The 16,953-nt window shown below is 40.2% G+C and overlaps 1 protein-coding gene across 3 annotated transcripts in view; it reads left to right on the forward strand.

The window, feature by feature from the left end:
* Nucleotides 1-16,953, forward strand: part of LOC112216233 (spermatogenesis-associated serine-rich protein 2) — a 53,944-nt gene that overhangs the window by 15,742 nt on the left and 21,249 nt on the right. Inside the window, exons 1-2 of one of the 3 annotated variants that reach the window (XM_024376073.2) lie at nt 8,380-8,517; nt 13,360-13,697. The exons of 1 other annotated variant lie outside the window; for it this stretch is intronic. In XM_024376073.2, the coding sequence (XP_024231841.1) occupies nt 13,673-13,697 (25 nt within the window). In that variant the 5' untranslated portion in view covers nt 8,380-8,517; nt 13,360-13,672. Of the gene's footprint in view, nt 1-8,379; nt 8,518-13,359; nt 13,698-16,953 lie in introns of those variants that run through there. One more of the 3 variants, XM_024376074.2, reaches the window with a different exon arrangement.

Genomic DNA, 16,953 nt, shown 5'->3' on the forward strand with positions numbered 1-16,953 from the left:
GAACATAAAAAGGATAAAATCAAAAGAAGGCTACTTTGGCAAGTGGAGGATTATGCAGATGATGTCCCCGTTTGTGTTGGAAAAAGAGCTATCCTTGCATGGCAAAGCATCAAAGACCTACAGCTGAGGTACATTGTCTAGTGTCATTATAAGGAATTCATATATACCCATAGAATTGGAATAGTCTAAAGGCATAATGGGTTAAATAAACCTATCATAACCCCAAATCAAAGGTTGTAATACTCTGTTGTTAGTTGTGCCTTCTTCATTATTTCTTCACTCATTGATTGGTAACTTCTTCATTCATTGACAAATGTGTCTATAGGAACAGCCTTCAGAACATGTGTATATAGCAAGAAAAGATTGTGTAGAGGGGCAAAAAAGTGGACTGTCCAGCAAAGCTTTTCATTCGGCTTGTAACTAGGTGAGTTAATTGGCAGAGTATAATGTAATGGATGCTTCAACAATGCCTCTAATTTCTCTAAGCTTTGATTAAATATGTATTAAACTGTTTTCTTTAAGGTATGACACATTTAGTGTCAAAGGGGATGCTTCAAGGTGAAAAAAACAAGAAGCAATGAAAAGGCTGAAGGAGGCATTGACTCGGACAAGCCCAGCTACATCATGTCAAGTTCTCAATTGCTGAAGCACACCAAAATCACACTGTCAATGAAGCAAGTTGCTTTAAAAGGAAGATGCATCCACAAGAAAACATGGGGCAGGACAGAGACTCCAGACAGCAGGAGGCAAACATGGGGCAGGACAGAGTCAGGGAAAACCACATCCCAGCTGAAGAGTGTGCGTTAAGAGTTGAATTAAACAAAATAATGGATGCTACTTATCTATGTCAAGACATTGAGATCTTACAAAAGACAAAGGAAGCTGTGGCAGACATTTGAAAATCCTTCATTGGCTCCTGTCCAAAAGGGAATGGTCTTCCGTTGCTGAGCAAAGAGAACCAATTGATGAGAGAACAACCAAATGCTTCGATCTCTCCCACCAAGAGTGAGAAAAGGAAAACTTAAGGGACCGTTTGAAATTTACTGGGGTGGGGCGGGATGTCCAAAATGGGGGAGTGATGTCTAACTGTTTTGGGGCTTTGGGGTGGGTTGTGTGCAGGTGCACACATTTTAGAAACAAGTCAATTTGACCCCTCAATAATATACCATGAGTATGATTGATTGGGAGAAAAAAATCCCCACTGTAAAGCGCCAGGCAGCTACTAGCTTTGTGACACAGATAGAACAATGAGACAGATGTTTTACCGGATGTATAAATCTGAAGCTTCAGGTTGTCATTTCCACTTAATCTCATTACCGTATTTGGTGGTAAGCCCAGTGGCCTGCAGTGGGATTTTGGCTGACATTCTGCAAATTTTCTCATTGATGAAACATTTGATCTCAATACAGTTTTCTGTTCCCAAAACTAGAATCTGTTGACTAAGTTTTGTAGACTTTCCCTTTCTCAAATTTTCAAAAAATGGTGTTGTTTAGGAGTGCAAGGGCGATATGAGTTATTGTATAAGCACACTTCACAGAAGTGGAAACCACAGGATGTGGTCTATCAAAGGTTTACAGTAGAAACATCTTTGACAGTGCTACTCAGTTACTCATTTTTATGATGTGGTTGACACTGGAATACATTTACCCTGACCCCCCCCACTCCCAACATGCAACACAAAGTTACGCTCTTGGTTGTTTTTTTACTGGACACAGGGGATGGTAGTTTTTCCTCCCTGGTTTACATTTGCTTTTTTTGAAGGTTTTACTATGTCATATCTTCCATCCTAGCCAAGTTTCCTCATCTGCTTGCATGCACCTACCTTTATCAAGGTGTTTTGTTACTTCCCTTATGCACTTTTCTGCACACTTAGTATACCACAGGTCAATATAGTCTACCAGTCTGTCTATCCTGACCTATCCACCATTCATAGTGACAATAGTAGTAGGTGGACTGTTTGTCCAGATCTACAATAGGCTAACTAGTAATCATACCATAAATCATTCAAAGCGGCACCAATTTTCAATATAAATCCACAAGACCATAGAGGAATAGCTGATAAGCAGCGGAGAGTCAGGTGCACATGAAAGAACAGTGAAGACATGAGACGTGCTGCTCAAAAAGATCCCTATTGATCCTGTTTAGGGAAAATACAATTATCCTTACTGGGACTCCCTAAAAACATTGCACTTTGCCCAAAGTGGTTTTCATAGCAGGTTAGGAAAGCATTTAGGCTAACCCTATCCCTTTTACTTAACTCTAATTCTCCTAACGTTCTACCTTAATTATCCTATCCTGCCTAGACTAGCCTGCAATACCACAATGAATAATTGCGTCATTGTTTTCTACTGAGTACAAAATTCTACTCTAAGCTGTAAACTGCAGTGAAAATGTCATTTGAGTAAACGGCGCAAAAGTCCTGTGATGTTTCATTCCATTTGGATCAGTTTTGGGTGTACTCTCGACAGTTTAAGTATTTATTGTTAGGATCCCCAATAGCAATGGAACCCTGACCTGCCAAGGCAGCAGCAGTTTTTCCTGGGGTCCAAACAGGATTAAAACACTTAATCATAATAAAACAATACATTACATTACATTACTCCATCATTACAAATGTACAATATTGGAATCTCCAATACTACAATGTGTTTGTGTAGAGTGTGTGTTATAGAATGTACAGTGCCTTCGGAAAGTATTCAGACCATGTGAATTTTACACATTTTGTTACGTTATTCTAAAATGGATATATAAAGAAAAATTCTCAGCAATCTACATACAATAGCCTATAATGACAAAGCGAAAACGGGTCTTTATAAATGTTTGTACATTTATAACAAATTTAGAACAAATGCATTATTTACATAAGTATTCAGACTCTTTGCTATGAGACTTGAAATTGAGCTCAGGTGCATCTTGTTTCCATTGATCTTCCTTGATGTTTCTTCAACTTGATTTGGAGTCCACCTGTGGTATATTCAATTGATTGGACATGATTTTGAAAGGCACACACCTGTCAATATAAGGTCCCACAATTGACAGTGCATGTCAGAGCAAAAACCAAGCAATGAGGTCGACGGAATTGTCCGTAGAGCTCCGAGACAGGATTGTGTCAAGGCACAGATCTGGGGAAGGGTACCAAAACATTTCTGTAGCATTGAAGGTCCCCAAGAACACAGTGGCCTCCATCATTCTTAAATGGAAGAAGTTTGTAACCACCAAGACTCTTCCTAGAGCTGGCCGCCCAGCCAAACTGAGCAATTGGGGGGGAAGGGTCTTGGTCAGGGAGGTGATCAAGAACCCGATGGTCACTCTGTCAGAGCTCTAGAGTTCCTCTGTGGAGATGGGAGAACCTTCCAGAAGGACAACCATCTCCACAGCACTCCACCAATCAGGCCTTCATGGTAGAGTGGCCAGGTAGAAGCCACTCACTAAAAGGCACCTAAAAAGACTCTGACCATGAGAAACAAGATTCTCTGGTCTGATGAAAGCAAAGTACAGAGAGATCCTTGATGAAAACCTACTCCAGAGCACTCAGGACCTCAGACTGGGGCAAAAGTTCACCTTCCAACAGGACAACGAACCTAAGGACACATCCAAGACAATGCAGGAATGGCTTCGGGACAAGTCTCTGAATGTCCTTGAGTAGCCCAGCCAGAGCCAGGACTTGAACCCGAACGAACATCTCTGGAGAAGCCTGAAAATAGCTGTGCAGCAACGCTCCCCATCCAACCGGATATAGCTTGAGAGGATTTGCAGAAAAGAATCGGAGAAACTCCCCAAATACAGGTGTGCTAAGCTTGTAGCGTCACCCAAGTAGACAGCAATTATGTAGTGGGTGCCAAAGGTGCTTCAACAAAGTACTGAGTAAAGGGTCTGAATAGTAAGTAAATTTGATATTTCTGTTTTTGTCTTTTACAACAACAAAAAAATTGCTTTGTCATTTATGGGGTATTGTGTGTAGATGGATGAGGAGGAAAAAAACATTTAATACATTTTAGAATAATGCTTTAACTTTACAAAATGTTGGAAAAGTCAACACAAAACATTACATAATACAGAAAGAACATCAATAGACAGGAACAGCTCACAGTCTGAACTACACAAAATAACAAAATAAAAGGTTCTAATGACAGTTGCACACCAGTACATATGTTTGCGTAAGAGTTATTTAGATCCGGTAGGGGAGAGGCATAGTGCTGTGAGGTCTTTTTTTTTGTTGTTGCTTTTTAAAGCAAATTTTGCGATTTTGCTTTAGTAATTTGAAGTGGAAGGGAGTTGCATACGATCATGGCTCTATATACACTGCTCAAAAAAATAAAGGGAACACTAAAATAACACATCCTAGATCTGAATGAATGAAATATTCTTATACTTTTTTCTTTACATAGTTGAATGTGCTGACAACAAAATCACACAAATAATCAATGGAAATCAAATTAATCAACCCATGGAGGTCTGGATTTGGAGTCACACTCAATATTAAAGTGGAAAACCACAATACAGGGTGATCCAATTTCAATGTAATGTCCTTTAAAACAAGTCAAAATGAGGCTCAGTAGTGTGTGTGGCCTCCACGTGCCTGTATGACCTCCCTACAACGCCTGGGCATGCTCCTGATGAGGTGGAGGATGGTCTCCTGAGGGATCTCCTCCCAGACCTGGACTAAAGCATCCGCCAACTCCTGGACAGTCTGTGGTGCAACGTGGCATTGGTGGATGGAGCGAGACATGATGTCCCAGATGTGCTCAATTGGATTCAGGTCTGGGGAATGGGTGGGCCAGTCTATAGCATCAATGCCTTCCTCTTGCAGGAACTGCTGACACACTCCAGCCATATGAGGTCTAGCATTGTCTTGCATTAGGGGGAACCCAGGGCCAACCGCACCAGCATATGGTCTCACAAGGGGTCTGAGGATCTCATCTTGGTACCTAATGGCAGTCAGGCTACCTCTGGCGAGCACATGGAGGGCTGTGCGGCCCCCCAAAGAAATACCACCCCACACCATGACTGACCCACCGCCAAACCGGTCATGCTGGAGGATGTTGCAGGCAGCAGAACGTTCTCCACGGCATCTCCAGACTCTGTCACGTGCTCAGTGTGAACCTGCTTTCATCTGTGAAGGACACAGGGCGCCAGTGGCGAATTTGCCAATCTTGGTGTTCTCTGGCAAATGCCAAATGTCCTGCACGGTGTTAGACTGTAAGCACAACCCCCACCTGTGGACGTCGGGCCCTCATACCGCCCTCATGGAGTCTGTTTCTGACCGTTTGAGCAGACACATGCACATTTGTGGCCTGCTGGAGGTCATTTTGCAGGGCTCTGGCAGTGCTCCTCCTGCTCCTCCTTGCACAAAGGCGGAGGGAGCGGTCCTGCTGCTGGGTTGTTGCCCTCCTACGGCCTCCTCCATGTCTCCTGATGTACTGGCCTGTCTCCTGGTAGTGCCTCCATGCTCTGGACACTACGCTGACAGACACAGCACACCTTCTTGCCACAGCTCACATTGATGTGCCATCCTGGATGAGCTGCACTACCAGAGCCACTTGTGTGGGTTGTAGACTCCGTCTCATGCTACCACTGGAGTGAAAGCACCACCAGCATTCAAAAGTGACCAAAACATCAGCCAGGAAGCATAGGAAGTGGTCTGTGGTCACCACCTGCAGAACCACTCCTTTATTGGTGGTGTCTTGCTAATTGCCTATAATTTCCACCTGTTGTCTATTCCATTTGCACAACAGCATGTGAAATGTATTGTCAATCAGTGTTGCTTCCTAAGTGGACAGTTTGATTTCACAGAAGTGTGATTGACTTGGAGTTACATTTTGTTGTTTAAGTGTTCCCTTTATTTTTTTGAGCAGTGTATATAATACTTAGTGTTAACTTGAATTTGTTCTGGATTTGGGGACTGTGAAGAGACCCCTGGTGGAATGTCTGGTGAGGTAAGTACAGTGCCTTCAGAAAGCTCTTGACCTTTTCCACATTTTGTTGTTACAGCCTGAATTTAAAATGGATTAAATTTAGTTTGTTTTTTGTCATTGACCTACACACAATGCAACATGTCAAAATGGAAATATGTTTTTCAAACTTTTTACAACTGAAATGAAAAGCTGAAATGTATTGAGTCAATAAATATTCAACCCCTTTGTTATGGCAAGCCTAAATAAGTTCAGGAGTAAAAATGTGCTTAAGTCACATACATTGTGTTTAACATGATCTTTGAGTGACTACCTCATCTCGGTACCCCACATATACAATTATCTGTAAGGTCCCTCAGTTGAGCAGTGAATTTTAAACAGATTCAACTTCAATAAGAAGACATTGAATATCCCTTTGAACATGGTGGAGTTATTAATTATACTTTTGGATGGTGTATCAATACACCCATTCGCTACAAAGATCCAGGTGCCCTTCCTAACTCAGTTGCGAAAGTGGAAGGAAACCGCTCCGGGATTTCACAATGTGGCGAATGGTGATTAAAACAATTACAGAGTTTAATGGCTGTGATAGGAGAAACTTGAGGATGGCTCAACAACATTGCAGTCACTCCACAATACTAACCTAATTAACAAAGTGACTAGAAGGAAGCATGTACAGAATAAAAAAATATTTAAAAACTGCAAAGCAATAAACTTTGTCCAGAATACAAAGTGTTATGTTTGAGGCAAATCCAATCCAACACATTACTGAGTACCACTCTTCATATTTCCAAGCATAGTGGTGGCTGCATCATGTTATCCTTGTGGGTATCCTTGTAATCGTTAAGTCCTGGTAGTTTTTCAGGATAAAAAATGGAATGGAGCTAAGCACAGGCAAAATCTTAGAGGAAAACCTGGTTCAGTCGGCTTTCCACCAGACACTGCGAGAAAATTCACCTTTTCAGCAGGACAAAAAACGAAGGTCAAATCTACACGAGTTGCTTACCAAGAAGACAGTGAATGTTCCTGAGTAGCTGAGTTACAGACCTGATTTAAATCTACTTGAAAATCTATAGCAAGACCTGAAAATGATTGTCTAGCAATGATCAACAACCAAATTGACAGAGCTTGAAGAATTTTGACAAGAATCATGGGCAAATTTTGCACAATCCAGGTGTGGAAAGCTTTTAGAGACTTACCCAGAAAGACTCACAGCAGTAAACACGCCAAAGGTGCTTCGACAAAGTATTGACTCAGGTGTGTGAACAGTTATGTAAATGAGATTTTTCTGTATTTAATTTACACAAAAAAAAGACTGTAACAACAAAATGTGGAATAAGTCAAAAAATTGCAAAATGCTTGTACTTCCTGGAGACACTGTCAGTCAGCTTAGCTGTCAGAGATATATGTAAATTGATTATACAAACAATTTGGAATTTTGAACACAATATTGCCACAAAAACAAGAATTGATTCAGTCAATCTCTCCTCTACTTTGCATTGAGATAGACTGATTACATTGAAGGGTAAGGTGTAACTGTTCTGGGCCAGCTGCAGCTTTTCTAGGTCCTTTGCAGCACTTGACCATATCACTGGGCAATAGCTATGATTAGATCAAACTAGAGTTTACAGGACTTGTTTCATTGAGAAGCCATCACTAGCTCTCTCTCTGTCTACATCGGGATTTACAATCCTATAATCTGCACAGGCCTATGTGCCAGAAATCTGGAATGTACCTTGTAACATCTCAGGAACCAGTGTGACATAAGATTATTATCTTCTACAATGTGTGTGACAATCAATCTGGAACACACCCTGCCTGGGATAGGTCTTTGCAGTGCTCAAAACATCAATGACTCTGAAAAGTTATAATATAGTCAAGACTATTGACACATAAAGATAGTATTTTCCCCCTCCTTCTAGAAATGATCAAGAATACATGTGTTGATCATTTCAATTATTTACAAAACATCTTAAATCAAGCCTGAATTAACTTTGTCCAAAGGTTATTTTGGTATGTGTGAGGTGCATGACCGATTTCAATCTGTTCAGGAGTGATGATGATGTGGAAGATGGGTTTCCACTAGTTATCACAGCCACAAAGTCATTATTGGCTATATATTTATGATATATTTTTGTAAAACAGCTTTTTATGGTTAGGTAAAATGTTAGCAGTGTGGTTAGGTTAAAAATCCAATTTTAACAAGAAAATAGTAGAAATAGGCTGGATTTATGACACTGTGGCTGTTGTTACTAGTGACGACCGAATAGATGTGCTTGTCTGAGTCCGTGAACTGTGTAATTGCAGACCACAATTAGGGGCTTTTTTTCTGATATCGGCGTTTCTTGATGTCAAGTTACACCCATTAATGCTCGCCATTGGTCCATGGCCGTTTCTTTCCCTTTGGGGGGGACAACAGTTGTTGACAACTGTAGCTAAACCTAACCAACATCATTTTCTAACCTGCAACAATGTTATCTTAACGCCCATGTCAAGAAACGCCCCCAAATGGTGGTCTGCAATTACACCATATTGGAGAGGCCGGGAAAATATTGGGGAGTGGAGAACACAAACGACTCGTAACGTTGCAGAAAAAGACACCAAGGTAGGAGCTTAATCACTCCAAAATACAATATTACATTTTATATAGGTAGCTGACAATCTTGTCTATTAAGTTAGTAAACAGACCCAGTTAGCTAGCTTTGCTGTGTGTCAAACTGGAGAGCTAGCATTGTCAATGTAACGAGCTAACGAAGCTGCTGAGTTGAAGAATGCAGTGATACGCGGTGACTACACTGCAGTCTCGGATGGTTTTGAAAATATTTACAGTAGATAGCTAGCTAATCCAGTAACGCAACAACTACCTAACAGTTAATTTAGGATTTTGCACATTTATAAGGTTATTTCAACAAAGCGAGAATAGTAGCTAGTTCGCTACTAACTAACTAACGTTAGGTGGTCTCTAGCCCTAACTATCTAACGCATTACCTAGCGACATTCCGTAGGTAAGGTGGTACCCGGTCAGCTAGTTAACGTTAGCTAACTAAATAAAGGAACAACGGCCAGTAATGTACATAATTAGCTAAGTGAGTTACAGTAGCTAATTAGTTTGCAATCCATAAAATGAGACATTGCAAATGGGGTAGGCTAGCCAAGAAAGGCTAAGATGGTAAAAATGAGTTTTTAGGCAACATTAGCCAACGTTACCTCTTGGGACTTGACTAACTAATTTGTCAAATGTTTGCTTTTTTTCTCCCTAGAAGTAGGTCACGTTAGTTTCAGATGGTCTTTTCCAGAGGAACGTATTACTATTGGGATGCAAAGTATTTTAAAGGGGTAGTTTACCCAAATAACATGTTTCCTTACCTTTACTGAGAGGTATTGTCTGCAAGAGACTAATATATCAGATGTGTTAACTAAGTGCCTTGCTGTGGAAGCCCACAAAGGAATGTAACAATGGTTTGGGAAGGGATTCAAAAACAAATCAAATGGTTTACTCATTACATGCTATTAATCTCTAAAGTGGTTTGGTTGGTTGGGTCAGTGAGCACGAAATAATTACAATTTAGCAATTAAAAACTGTAGTGATAGATGTGCAGAAGATGAATGTGCAAGTAGAGCTACTGGGGTGCAAAGGAGCACAAAACGGGAAAAAAAACTATGAGGATGAGGTAGTTGGGTGGGATATTTACAGATGGGCTATGTGTTTAGCGAAGGCCAGCCACCTGGAGCATACAGGTCGCAGTGGTGGGTAGTATATGGGGCTTTGGTGACAAAACGGATGGCACTGTGATAGACTGTATCCAATTTTTTGAGGAGAGTGTTGGAGGCTATTTTGTAAATGACATTGCCGAAGTCAAGGATCGGTAGGATGGTCAGTTTTACAAGGGTATGTTTGGCAGCATGACTGAAGGATGCTTTGTTGCGTAATAGGAAGCTAATTCTAGATTTATTTTTCTATTGGAGATGCTTAATGTGAGTCTGGAAGGAGAGTTTACAGTCTAACCAGACACCTAGTTATTTGTAGTTTTCCACATATTCTAAGTCAGAACCGTCCAGAGTAGTGATGCTGGACGGGCGGGCAGGTGCGGGTAGCGATCGGTTGAAGAGCATGCATTTAAGAGCAGTTGGAGGCCATGGAAGGAGAGTTGTATGGCATTGAAGCTCGTCTGAAGGTTAGTTAACAGTGTCCAAAGAAGGGCCAGAAGTATACAGAATGGTGTTGTCTGCGTAGAGGTTTGATGTATACAGTGAAAAGTCATCCCGAGAATTGAACCCTGTGGCACCCCCATAGAGACTGCCAAAGGTCCGGACAACAGGCCCTCCGATTTGGCCATGTCGATGAAGACAGATGCACAGTATTGTCTTTTATCGATGGCTGTTATGATATCGTTTAGGACCTTGAGCGTGGCAAAGGTGCACCCATGACCAGCTCGGAAACCAGATAGTGGAGAAGGTAGAGTGGGATTCGAAATGGTCGGTGATCTCTTTCTTAACTTGACTTTTGAAGACCTTGGTAAGGCGGTGTAGGATAGATATAGGCCTGTAACAGTTTGGGTCTAGAGTGTCTCCCCCCTTGAAGAGGGGGATGACCGCGGCAGCTTACCGATCTCAGACGATATGAAAGAGGTTGAACAGGCTAGTACTAGGGGTTGCAACAATTGCGGCGGATAATTTTAGAAAGAGAGGGTCCAGATTGTCTTGACCAGCTGATTTGTAGGGGTCCACATTTTGCAGTGCTTCCAGAACATCAGCTATCTGGATTTTGGTGAAGGAGAAATGGGGGAGGCTTGGGCATGTTGCTTTGTGGGGTGCAGAGCTGTTTACCGGGGTAGCCAGGTGAAAAGCATGGCCAGCTGTAGAAAAATTCTTATTGAAATTCTCGATTATCGTAGATGCAGTGGGCAGCTAGGAGGAGGTGCTCTTATTCTCCATGGACTTTACAGTGTCCCAGAACTTTGAATAATAATCATGTTTACATGGACACCTCTGAAATCAGGCTACTGATGATGGGACTTTTGATAAATGCAGAAAATTGCTAATCAAAATAAACTTCATGCCATAGTGACCATGTTATTTTTGCGAATACTTTTTGATTCTGAGTTCGGACATAAGGTTTGTATGTGAAAACTGTAAGATGAATACCTAAAAATCTTCACTTCATTCCTGCATAAGAGGGAGGTTTGCGCTACTGGAACTCCAATTAAGCTGTTTACATGTTCTAATAATTAGAAAGATTGATCAGAAAACCAAGTGATTTAATCGGTGTATGCTTACTTCGATTATTACCTTAAGCCAATTAAGATAAGCAGAGTAAGGTGTTTACATGACTGGTACTATACTCTGCCCTAGTTAGTTGAATATCGATTTATTAGTGTTTATGTAAACGTACTTACAGTGCGGTGTCCTTTTTGATTACACACAGCAAACTTAAAAAGCTGTCCAGATTCTAAACATAATCATTTTCTACATTTATTAGGTCTATTCATAAGGAAGCACACAGCCTGGCGTCATTGAGTCTCATGTGGTATAATTTGTAGTCTCTGCAGTCCTAACAACGTTGATCAACACAGGCCCAAATTTCCAGATTGTGCCCTTTATCTGTGTGTTTTGTGAGTCAAGACCCTGCAACACTGATTGAACTACAATGCTGTTCACAAGACAGTGGGTTGCCAACATCTTGTGTGATGACCCTTTGTAAATTTGGCTCAGGCTTCAAAAGGACATCTTATTACAGTTTCATAAATTTGCTAGTCTAAAATTCTTCAGGTTTTCAAATCGAGGTTAATTAATTAAATATGTATTGCCTGGTCCAATTCAGTGTTTTGCCTAAATCAACACATGGTGTGTAACCTACTAGCACCATCCCTCTTGATAAACACAACGTGTCCATGTCTTGGCTTACTTGTTGACAGTGCTTATGGTTTGACGTGTTTAAAGGTGTGGTGGCATGCTATGAAATGAGTGCCTGACTGTGACATGAAGGGATAATGAAAAGGGTGTGGATTTGCATAGTTTAAGTTTCGCTTTCCAGGACTGCTGAGTCAAATGGAAACCTAAGTGGGAAACAGCTGGCCCATAAATGACTCCACAGTTTGCTGAGGGTGGTGTTCAAGGTTCTCAAGTACTTGGCATGATCAAACTGATTATGGACATGGCGTCTGTCAGCAAGTTAACTTGGCATATTGGCTAGTGTCAATATGTATTGCTAAATCTTCATTGTGACAAGCTATCTATATGTCTGATTTTAAAAAAATCCTAACTACCTACTCTAATACAAATTCAACATGATCTCAGAGTACGTTTACATTCACAATAATTCAATATTAAATTGATTATGGCAAATGGCCGAGTATGACGTGAGTCACGTAAACGCTTTACTCTGCTTATCTTAATCAGCTTAAAGTTCAAATCGAAGTAAGCATACGCCGTTTTTCATACCTGTTTTTCTGAGCAATCTTTCTAATTATTAGGACATGTAAACACCTTAATCAGCATTCCAGAAGTGAATTTGAATGTGCCTCCACCAGTAGCACATTCCTTCCTCTAATGCACATAGTTTTTCCCCTGAACTCACTTCACTAAGTATGCATCTTAGAAATAGTTTTCACATGCAAACTTTATATGTCCAACTCTGAATCAAATAGGCTTCGCAAAAATAACATGGTAGCTGGGTTAGAACATTTATTTTGATGGGTGATTTTCTACATTTATTTAAGTCCCATCAGGTAGCCTGATTTCAGATGTGTCCATGTAGACAGGATTATTGGAGAAATCGTTCATCTTCCAAAGCATGAAAACGTTTTTAACTATTATTAATCTGGCTATCCACAAACATATTATTGAGTGCATGTAACTTCATATGATTTGTTTTGGAGCGTTTAATAGTTATTAGTTTAGTTAAATTATTTTAAAACTGCATCACATGCCGCATGTCTAGGTCAGGTTTAACTCACCCAGAGGAACTAAACTAAATCATGATTAAAAGGTTTCTTTGACTGCATTTTAGCGAAACTGAAAATATGCTGCTGCCATGTACAATATTGAGTCCAGAGTGTCTAGAAGGATGTCCCAGACTGAGTAATTCATTTAAATCTGTTTTTCATCACGTTTTATGACTTTTGAGCAAAGGAATAGTTTTTTGTGAACGTGCATGACTATTTCCAGTTCTAGACCATGCACATGCATTTTCGTCTACATTTCAAGGCATTTTCCCTAGAATAGTCTAGTTATAGACTTAACAGCACCAATGTAATAGTTCTTCTCTGAATATGCTAAATGTTACAACCTTTTTATTTTGTGTACATTTGTTGGGCAATATTAATTATGAACTACTAGGTTTTTTTCTGTCTGTTCACCTTAGGTCATCTCATGCAACTCTTTCTAATCCTCTCTGCTTATGACATCAACCCAAGACAGTAACCTTATTTCTGTCTCATTTTTTAAGAATTGGATCAACTTTGGGGAGAACAGAGAAGAAAAGTTGAATCCAAGCCGAAGTGGTGGAGGCCTGATCTGCCCCTGCCTCCTTTAACCCCTCCCACTGCCAGATTTGTGAGCCTTTGTTGGCATCCTGTCTGAGGGGAAATCAAGGAGGAACATTTCTACACATGAAGAGCTGAAGTCTCCATTTAGGAAACTAGTTCAAACTGAATATCTGGAAAATAGTTTTTATTGATTTGTATTTGACTTGAAGAGCTGTACTCTGGGGGACTTATCAGCTGGGACCTACTTACTTTTTGGATTAGTGGAGTTACAACATGGCGAAGAAAAACAGCCAGAAGGGTATGTATGCTGTCATTCGTCTCTGCTATTTGTTTTTTAAAAACAGATAAACGAGCATTGAAAATGCTATAACCAGTGTTAGACTGCATTTTAATGTTGCATTGTAACTTTTTGGGTGACCCCCGGCCAAATTCACATAGACATTTTAGTTATAGATCTTTAATTTTCATTGAAAGCAAGTCTAAGAAGTGGTAGATCTGTTCTATGTTCGCTGTTTCTATGCTTCCCGTTAAATTTCGTCTTTGCGTCTTTTAGTTTTGTACACCAGCTGAAAATACAATATTTCTGGTTATGGAAAATATATTTCACAGCAGTTTACATGGTACAATGATGGTCTCTGCTATACTTGCTTGTTTTGTCACAAACTGAAATTAGGCAAACTATTACAATTTTAGCAACCAGGAAATGGTGGAGAGATTTCAGCATTGTGCACCATTAAATGTGTGAAGCTGATTCTCAAAGACACTTAAGTCAATCGGGACACATTTTTATAGGCCCTCCCTTGACCTAGTGATTGTGTCCTCCTAAATAAATGTTTGTAAATGGTGGAAGTTTCATCTGCTGCTCTAACTTGTGTTGCTGTATCTCCCTGCAAGAAGCAGTAGCCTAGCCCTAGATATGTTTGGTCATGTCAACTCCTTGTCATGCCAAACATTAATTGGCACATCATATTTGGCATGACAAGGTGTTGATACGATAGCACACAGAGCTGGCATCAGGCTAAATAAGCAGCACTCAACAAATTGACATGCAATTTAATCAAATGGGTCTGTTTAGGCCATAGACTCATCTCCTAGTAGGCAGGGCAAACCTGTTTTGGTGATTTCTGGTAGGCCTAAATCATCAAAATAAATCATTCACAGCATGTTTTTGGACTCATGTTTATGCTCTGTTGAAACTACCACAACTCAACCACATGGAAACTGGATATATTTTTACATCACTGGTTGGAGGGCAACCTGCAGAATAGTCAGGTACTTTTTGGAATGTTGCATTTTGATACGGGGGCCACCAGAACAGAAACACTAATGCAATTTTTTTCTCAATCCCTCCTATCGATTATCCCGTTCAAATCAACTACGCAAGAGGGGGGAGATGAGGTTCCACATCCTGTTAAAACTAACACAGCTATAAAAAAAAACACAAGGAATCTGGGAACAATCTGTACATCACTGGTTAGAGGACATTTTTATAGAAGACTGCTAACTACATGTTGAAGTGTTGCATTTTGTTTCAAGTGGGTCTCCAATGCGGTAAGTATAGCATAACACTTTTCCTGTTAATCACTTCCATGGATATCACGCTGAAATCAATAGAACAAGGGGCAAACGTTTGGGGTGTAGTGCTGTTTAAACTAACGCTATTCAAAGGCCACACGGAAACTTGGAATAACCTATACATGGTTGGTTAGATAGAAGCCTTCTATCTATATTTTGGGATGTTGATTTCGTGAAGCTGCCATCACGGAAAAGGGAACAAACTACTTTTTCTCTTCAACGAATCACGACCCGCCATACGATATGACGTGACTACAGTTGGCTTCTATGTAAGTGAAGGTTAGACTTTAAAATCTGTGTATTTGTGTGTGGCCAGCAACTTTTTATAGAGTGACCATCATGAATTATGACAAGATATTGATCTGCTTTAAGCAATTGATCTTGTCATTGTGTTAACTATAAACTTTTGTAGTAACATCACCAATCTGAGGTAAAAAGCATGTGTAATTCCCCCCCCAATTTGATGTTGTCAAAACATCAGCTTGTGTAATGTAGTAACACCTACTGTCCACATCAATGGAAAGTAGAGTAATTATACATGAATTAGATATGGCAAAATAATTATCTTAATTTACATTTCAGTCATTTAGCAGACACTGTTCTGCAGAGCGTCTTAGTTAGTGCATTCATCTTTAAGACCCATATCTCAGTTCCTCTTGCTGCTCCATAGGCAAATACCTTGGTCTTGAAGTGGATGCGAGCTTTGACTGGAAGCCAGTGAAGTGTGCAGAAGAGCTGGGTGACATGGAAGGTTGAACACCAGGCAGGCTGCAGCATTTTGGATAAGTTTCAGGGGTTGATTTTAAATAAAGCAAATGCATTTTTTTTATAGCCCAATCACATTTCAAATTTAACCATTTAGAGATGTTTTTTTCTGTACAATTTAACCAGGTGCTCTAGAAGAGCGTCCATAGGGGCTGAACGTTTGACGTCCCTACTCAAATCTATGAACTCCTGGCAAATTTCTATTTTAATATCTGGAGGTTGCATGGTGGAAGTCCCATCAGATTTTCCTGCTCTGCTATTGTACTGTAGACAAAAAACATTGACTGTCTCAGACCAAACATCGTTGCCACTGCTGCTTTTGGCCAGAACCACTTTTGGAAAGGATACATTCCAAGACATCTTATTGAGGTAGAATGGATCCTTTCAAACACAATAGTTGAGAGAGATGGACAGCAATTTGAACTGACATTCATGCAGTCCACATTGGATAGTATATACCCTTTTAAAGGTTCAAACTTTTCTAAGATAAAGTTAGGCTATTTCATGAACTTTCTGAAATAAAGCCATCCATTAAGGCTGTTGCAGAGTACTGCAAAACTGTCCTCTGGCATTCTTTGCTCATGCCACATGTCTTTGGGTTGCAGCAACCCATCTGTTTCTCATCTCATTGAGCTTATTTTGTTTATGGCGGTATTCTTATCCGTCTGATGCGTAAACCCCTGCTTTGCTGACTCATTCTGTTTCTAGAACTGTACATCCGTTATAACCAGTTCAAATTCAATGCAGATCTCAGATCATTTTGGGCCAGTCCAGATGCTAAGATTTCTTAAGACAAGTTTCATTTCTCTAGGGTTAGTTATTTTTGGTTCTATCCTAAATAAAGCCCATAGAAGTGATGTAAAATCTTTAGGCCTAGTCCTCAAGCACCTTATTAAAAAAGTTGTTAAACAAGTGCATATTTTACTTAAGAGGTCATCAAGCAAGCATCTTCTCATTATTCACCCAGTAAGGAAATGTCCAAGTCCTCCTGTCGTCTGTTCCACATGATTTATGACAATCCCTGTGTTCTCAGCCATGGTTGACTTTCAACACATACCTTTGAATGTACAGGAATGACTAGGTATGAGATCTTTGTTTGAACAAATGATGTGCTTATGCATTCACAATTTGTTTTGCAAATAGACCTAGGTCCAGCAAAAAACTGAGATTCCAAATCCACATTTATTTTTTCAAGCAATCTTTTCTCTCTTTCC

Source organism: Oncorhynchus tshawytscha, linkage group LG16 (assembly GCF_018296145.1).
Source record: "Oncorhynchus tshawytscha isolate Ot180627B linkage group LG16, Otsh_v2.0, whole genome shotgun sequence".
NCBI lineage: Eukaryota > Metazoa > Chordata > Actinopteri > Salmoniformes > Salmonidae > Oncorhynchus > Oncorhynchus tshawytscha.